The sequence below is a fragment of the Zea mays genome, chromosome 6, assembly GCF_902167145.1.
Source record: "Zea mays cultivar B73 chromosome 6, Zm-B73-REFERENCE-NAM-5.0, whole genome shotgun sequence".
Classification (NCBI taxonomy): domain Eukaryota; kingdom Viridiplantae; phylum Streptophyta; class Magnoliopsida; order Poales; family Poaceae; genus Zea; species Zea mays.
In genome coordinates this window covers 86,754,005-86,760,737 of record NC_050101.1, presented here as the reverse complement: position 1 = coordinate 86,760,737, position 6,733 = coordinate 86,754,005, and the positions used below count along the sequence as shown (strand labels likewise).

Here is a 6,733-nt window from a genome sequence, read left to right as displayed (position 1 = left end):
ATGGGGGTAATCCCACATCATCTTGGTAAGGTACTTGGTTTCCATTCTGGTCTTCACTTTCAAGATTGGATTTCATGGTCTTTCAACTGCCTGATCAACTGGCACCCGAGTTTCTTTTCTCGGGAATTATTCTTGGTGGTTTCTTTTGGACGCTGCAGTATCAAATTGTCTCCAGAATCTGTTGGATTTATTCTTCAATCGTTTATTGGTGGAAATGCTTCTGCTTTCAAAATCTCGGTATTGTCGGACATAGTGTTCAGAATTTCAGTATCTTGTAAATCGGTTGGGTTTTCTATCTATAACCTTCGCTCATATGAATGCAATTCATTCAAGGCTTATCTCTACTACTAATTATGTAAGTAACATAGGCGTCCACACCATTCTACTGCACACACCCCGCATCTCGCCCGCGCCCGCACCCCACCCCGCATCCCGCCACCAGCCCCGCATCCCGCCCTCCCGCCCGACCGCTTCCGTAAGCACCCGACAATCCCACCGAGATCGCCGCCTAGGATTTCGTATGGCAAACCCCCGCGACGGGGCGTGGGCGCATCCGCGGCAGCCCTGGCGCGCAGGCACGGCCGGCGCGGCTCCACGGCGGCACGGGCGCGGCTGCCCGCGGCTGGCGCGACGTCCCCGGCCCCAGCCACGGCGCGGGTGCAAGAGACCGGGCCATGGCGGCACCGGCCCCGAGCCCCATCCCTGGCGGCGGCGCGGCATCAAGCCCCGGCGACGGCGACGCCCGGTGCCCACGCTCACGCTCCGTTGATGGAAGGCTCGCTGTGCTCCCGACCTCAGCTCTCCTCGCTGTGCTCCCGCACTCGTCCGCGTGATCCCCTCCCATGTCGCGGCGCAGATCTCCTCCTCGACGCGCAGATCCGGCTGTCCTCGCCCCACTCTCCTCTCTCGCCGCAATCCCTGCTCTCTCCCGCCCGGATCACCGCCATCCCATCCGCGTCCGCGCTCTCCAGAATCCCATCCGCCTAGATCCTAGCCTCCATGGAAGGGGAGTCCTCTCGACCAGACTCCACGTCCGCAATCCCATCCGAATCCCTCTCGATCTGCGTCCGTGTTGTCCATGGAAGGAGAATCAGACACCCCAGCCTCCATGGAAGGGAAGTCCTCTCGATCTGCGTTGGCTGCCAGTGTCGACCGCATCATTGTAAGTGTGCCCCTGCTAGTGTCTCTTCTCTGCTACCTTCTAACGAGCCTTGGTTTCTTGGTAATTTCTTCCCTTCGTGTTTTTGCTAGGGCAACATGTTACCCGAGGCTCCCTGTAAGAGTCTAGATAGGCATTGGAGATCGCCAAGACCGACGGTTAGGTGCTTACCTAATTGTTGTGCTTCTTTGACTACTCCTGTCTTGGTGGTGCTTGTAAGTTTAACATTATATTTTCTTGTTCTCCATATTCCTTATAACTAATGGTCTGTTATTTACTGTGGCCTTAAATAAACAAAGATGCCCCCGGAGCCATCATCTCAGAACCCAAGCATGCAAATAGCAGTTATCCGCCATGTGGTCTCTGGAATATTATTACACAATACCATATATGATGTTGTTCCCCTTTCTAGCAAGGTTAGGTTTATTTCTTGCAAGCCAGCAATTCTCTTTAGACTATGTGTATAATCGGATTTCATATGAACATTTCAGTTAACAGTTTTGGACACTCAGCTTCCTGTTAAACAAGCATTTAAAATAATGCATGATGAGGTATGTATGTTACTGTGCTTGCTAGAGTTGCTTCAAATAGTTCACTTTCCCTCTATGGTGCTTGTTTGCTCTCATTTCAACTTTGCTATGTTTTTACTTTCATTTTGAAGAATTTTTAAAGCTGTGCTAGCAATTATTTGCCTTTTTAAGTAGCAGTTTAATTTGTTTTCCTATTATGTTTTGCAGTTTAAAAACACGACAAAATCGCTCCTAGAAGCAGGCACTTCTTTCATCTGCACTGCATACGTGGCATCAGTTTAATAATTTAAGAATAGCTTCGAACCTTTTGTGTCTCATAGGGTCTTGCTCTGGTTCCTCTTTGGGATGACCGCCAGGGAACCATAACAGGCATGCTCACGGCATCAGATTTTGTTTTAATCTTGAGAAAGGTGGGTGGAATAAATTACTTTGTTTCTTCTTGGAAGCATTTTATGTTCTTACTAATTATCATTTGCTATGCAGCTACAGAGAAACATTCAAGTTATTAGCAATGAAGAGCCCATTTTTGCTTGGAAAGAAGCAAAGCTACAGTTCTATGGTGGGCCTGATGGTGCTGCCATGCAGAGAAGGCCATTAATCCATGTACTTCTCCATATATTTGCTAATTCTTTCATTTGATTCAATGTGTAAGCAGTTGCAAGATCAGCACTTTCATAATATAAATATATTACCTGTATGAAATTCTAGATATGGTCTCCAATACAACATTAAGCTTAATGTCGTTTGTGTTAAAAAATTACAAATCATCTTATGTCTTGAAATAAGGAGAAATTGTTTGGGTTTCTCCTCCCCAACTTTCAGAATTACCTATTTCTATTGTATGTTTGATCATTCGGACTTCCACTCCATCCACAATTTTGGTTTATTCAGTGAGGAACTATGTTTTTAACCACTCTATAGTTTGTACAGACAGGCAACATTGATCTCAGGGCCAAGAAAGAAGCTCAACTCGGGATGCTTCCTATTTGAATAAACATGTTTTTACCGTTTTTTGATGGGTGACGACACATTATATCGTCTCCAAATACTGAAGTGCTAAGAATATGCTACTTGAGAAGCATGCCTTATATATGAGCAAAATGGAACTATGCATAGTTCCAGTTTTCATATTCAGTAGTAGGAGACTCCATTTCTTCAAGTGCTTGAATTGTTATCTGTATGGCATGGTCACATTGTCCTTGAGGTAATTAATTGTAATATATATAGAGAGAGGGTCTGTTGTTGGGTCATATGATTCGGAATGTGTATATATGTTTGTGAAAATTTGTGGAGCCATGTCATGTATATTTTGTACCTAGATATTAGCTATACATGCATGTAGGTAGGTATATAGTTGTGTTACACGATTTTTCTGCCTGTCAATCTTCCTCTTTTATGCATAGGTCTATCTGAATGGGGAACAAGTAATTACTGATCATATGGCATGACATGAACCTTTAGAACGCAGGTGAACTGAAGAAGAGAACCATAGATATGGTAATTTTTTTGAAGCTACGCATACCCCCATGTTCTTGGAGACATCAGAGTCGCTTTTTCACACCAAACCTAATATATTTGTCATGATAATATCCCTTTTTCTAGATTTTATGCTCTCATTGAATAGAGAAATACTCCCATCTGTTTCATTCTGCTTTGTTCTGACAACATAAAATGTGAATCTATGTTAAAACCTAAATAGTATATACTATCCCATTGTATAGGTCATGGTTGAGGTCTGTCAAAACTAATTAAGGTGACATGCGTACTTGCCATTATTCTCCTTCAAGAGATATTTGAAAAATTCTATGAATATTTGGTTGATGGATACCAAATACAAAATAAAAATTTGTACGACAGTATGATCTTACGATGTGCAATGAAAACAAACAGTCAACATTGCCTTCTCTTATTACATCTTAACAAATGTATTTAACTAAAAAACTTTGAATATATAGGGGATATTGTGCATTGGTGTGCTAAAACGTTCTAGGCAGCAGAAAGCAATATCACGGGAGCAAGCAGCCAAAGATCTGCAAGTAAGTACTTGGTTCATACTTCAAATGTGACATCATGGAATCCTTTGATTGGATATTTCTTTGTTTTGAGCTATTGTCTTTTCGGTCTTTAAGATACCCTTTCTGTGGCTTGTGCCTAAATTTACTCACTGTTGCTCAGTTTCTTCTTCAGTAGTTCAATTATTCCTCTTTCAGTTACTGTGTCATAAGATTATTCTTTTCCTGCAGCCCTGCTTGTTTTGCTTCCCCTGTATAGTTCATGCGGTGTAGCTCATTAGAAAATAGAAATATAAAAATCTGGCTTACAAAAATGGTGCCCCTCTTTAACCCAAAATGATCACCCAGTTCTGCAGTGTTTATGCGTGTTGAATTTAGAATGCTATGTTATAATTATCCTGGGCCATATTGCATCAAGTATAATATGTGCTAATAGGAGAACTATATTTGGTTTCTAAAAGAGAGTATGCACAACCTGCAAGAACGATAATGGTGCCACAGACCATTATTATTTTGTTGATCATAGCCAACAAAGTCCATTGGATAGAGTATTGCCAAAACCGCTCCACTTAGTTTCGAGGTTCAGGGTGCAGCCTATAAATAGCACATGCATATTTTTTGGGTCTGTATATTGTTACTGCCAGCTCATCTTTCCTCATTTTCTCAATTCGTATGGTGTTTCAGGAGTTGGAGAAACGGAGAGAAGAACTTGAGGCATTGTTACTTGCTGAACGGTCGGAGTTGGTCTGAAGGCTGACCACCGTGATCTAACAATTTCTCTTCTGTTGTAGATAAATGCTTTCTTTCTTCTTTTTCTAATGATAGCATACTGCTTGGTCATGGCCCTGAGTCATTCATCCAGAAGTCACTTGATTGAAGTGTATCTTCTTTAGTTTCTGTGAGTATGGATCCTTTGTTATGTTTATACCAAGTTAACAGATTCTAAATTGTCTCTACTCTACATATTGATGTGGCTTTGCATTCGCGAGATTCTAAACTTATTATCTCTATTCTACATGTTGATGTTGCTTTGCAGTCACTTGTGTCTCACATTTGACGTTTTGTGTTATAGTGACATTTTGCATCGGATCCACTTTTCTTAATTATTACCGATACAGAATCGCATATGTTTCTGTTGTTAACACCATGCTTTTTACGGACAGAGATTGCAGCTTCCCTCTTGGTTTCAGCTGAACTGTGGGCTTCTTGGTTTCAGAGCATTGTATTGATTCATCGTCTAGGGCTGTAAGATTGCAGCATGAGTTTGATGTAGCACCCTGACCTGTGTCGTCTAATCCTGTCGTGTATGCATAAATGCATTGCTGAATAACTCACCTAATTTTTGCACTTAATGTCTCTTCTGATGTGGTAACTCAGTCCTTGAGCCATAATTATGATTATGTTTTCCTGTATACTCCCTCTGTCCAAAATTAAAATTCATTTTAGTTAATTACTAGGTTCATACAATACTTAAAGTATGTGTTTTATATATATTTATTTAGGTTCATCTTCATTCATTTGAATATGGACATAAAAAACAAGAGCTAAAATGACTACTATTTTGAGACAGAGGAAGTATGTTTTACCCAATGATTACTGGGTGCTACAATTGTTCCCATTTTCTTTTAAGAGGAACATTGCTGAAATGAATAACATGTCAAAATTCTTTATTTTCTTATAGAAGGTTCTTCTATTGGACCATTTCCAATGCTGATGATTACATGGGTTATATTGTTGTGCATATTAGTGTGGAACAAATAAATAATCCTTGGATTAACATTCAATTAGCTAGCTTCCTTCTGGATGCCAAAATGGCGAAAAGCTATTATTAGAGATTTCACACCTTTAGTAAATTATAAAATTGTCTATATGTTTATCCATTTTTATTAGCTTTCTCGAAGTTCATGTTATTGGTTACATGTTATTGGTTACTGTATGTAGAGAGGGGAAGAGCTGCTTGCGTACTGGTGGAGAGAGGATCATTGGTTGAAAGCGATGTTTCTACATATGAGGTCTGTAATTAAGGTTGAGGAAGAGTTGGTTGGGGTTCCTATGAAAGGTGGACTATATGAGGTCTGTAATTACTTTTTTGTTATGCTCTATCATTACTTGAATGAATCATGTATGTATCACTGGTAAGAAACTTCAGCTCATACTTGATGGGTGATGGGGAAACACTTTTGGGAATTCTAATTTTGTTCTGCTTTCTGTAGATTAGGGATACCAGTGCGCTTGTACGTTTAAGGCCAACGTGTGAGGATCTTCACAGCTACTTAATTGCCAGAGTCCGCAAACATTTTGAAGTCTGCGTGTACAATAGCTGAAAGAGACCATCTTTAGAAATGTGGAGCTTGCTTGATCCAGGTTTAAGATTGATTAATTCTGTTCAACTTCATGATCGGATGGTGTGCGTAAAATTTGGTTTGTAATTCATCTTGTTTTTTAACAAAGTACAAAAGAGCATAACTTAATTTGACCTTATAAATGTTGTGATATTCAGAAGCTAGCAAACTGTAATCGTTGTGTACTAATGTTTTATTGAATAATTTGTGTTCCGTCGCAACGTACGGAAACCCTACTATGATATATAAAAGTTTGCAAGGTATTGATGGTTGCAATGTAATGATGAAATAACTAAATTAAAATAACAAAATTTATGTATGGTTTGGATCATAAATTGATTACGAAACCTTTTCACATAACAATATAACACACATTTGAACATAGGTTATCGTGTATTATATGTTCCTGTTGCAACGCACGGGCATTTACCTAGTTTTCATCTATGGAATTATGGTGGTCCCAATTGGGTTAAAGAGTATAAGTGTAATACTCGACTGGTGGATAATGAAAGGAAAGGATTAATCTTCGTACATGTATTGCCCTCTACTTATTAGAACATATGAATAACCATATTTAAAGTGAATAATTAACTAATGACACATAAGTAATCTATGCATCATGTTGGAGTTTATTTGTATGTGAATTTAATAATAATAATAGTAATAATAGTAATAAAAATAGATTAATGT

At 39.9% G+C, this 6,733-nt stretch overlaps 1 protein-coding gene across 6 annotated transcripts; it reads left to right on the top strand.

The window, feature by feature from the left end:
• Positions 1-506: 506 nt before the first annotated feature.
• LOC103629516 (sucrose nonfermenting 4-like protein) lies at positions 507-6,207 on the top strand. Of its 6 annotated transcripts, XR_004850204.1 has the most exons (11): positions 609-1,162; positions 1,252-1,374; positions 1,459-1,575; positions 1,651-1,710; positions 2,010-2,099; positions 2,173-2,292; positions 3,093-3,186; positions 3,645-3,725; positions 4,386-4,599; positions 5,643-5,774; positions 5,915-6,207. XR_004850204.1 is itself a non-coding variant. In XM_035959965.1 (8 exons), exons 1-7 carry the CDS (start codon positions 1,079-1,081, stop codon positions 3,135-3,137), a joined length of 639 nt encoding a protein of 212 aa, XP_035815858.1. In that variant the 5' UTR covers positions 609-1,078; the 3' UTR covers positions 3,138-3,186; positions 3,645-5,894. The 6 variants fall into 6 exon arrangements, 1 of the variants encoding a protein (XP_035815858.1); XR_004850202.1 differs by having other exon boundaries at positions 4,386-5,774; positions 5,915-6,194; XR_004850203.1 differs by lacking the exon at positions 5,915-6,207 and having other exon boundaries at positions 5,643-5,894.
• The last annotated feature ends 526 nt before the right edge of the window (positions 6,208-6,733 follow it).

Excerpts from the sequence above, each read along its gene's own strand:
- LOC103629516 (XM_035959965.1), top strand. The coding sequence starts at position 1,079 with ATGGAAGGAGAATCAGACACCCCAGCCTCCATGGAAGGGAAGTCCTCT. Across the intron at positions 1,711-2,009 it reads TTAAAATAATGCATGATGAG|GGTCTTGCTCTGGTTCCTCT; the intron begins GTATGTATGTTA and ends TGTGTCTCATAG. Across the intron at positions 2,100-2,172 it reads TTGTTTTAATCTTGAGAAAG|CTACAGAGAAACATTCAAGT; the intron begins GTGGGTGGAATA and ends TTTGCTATGCAG.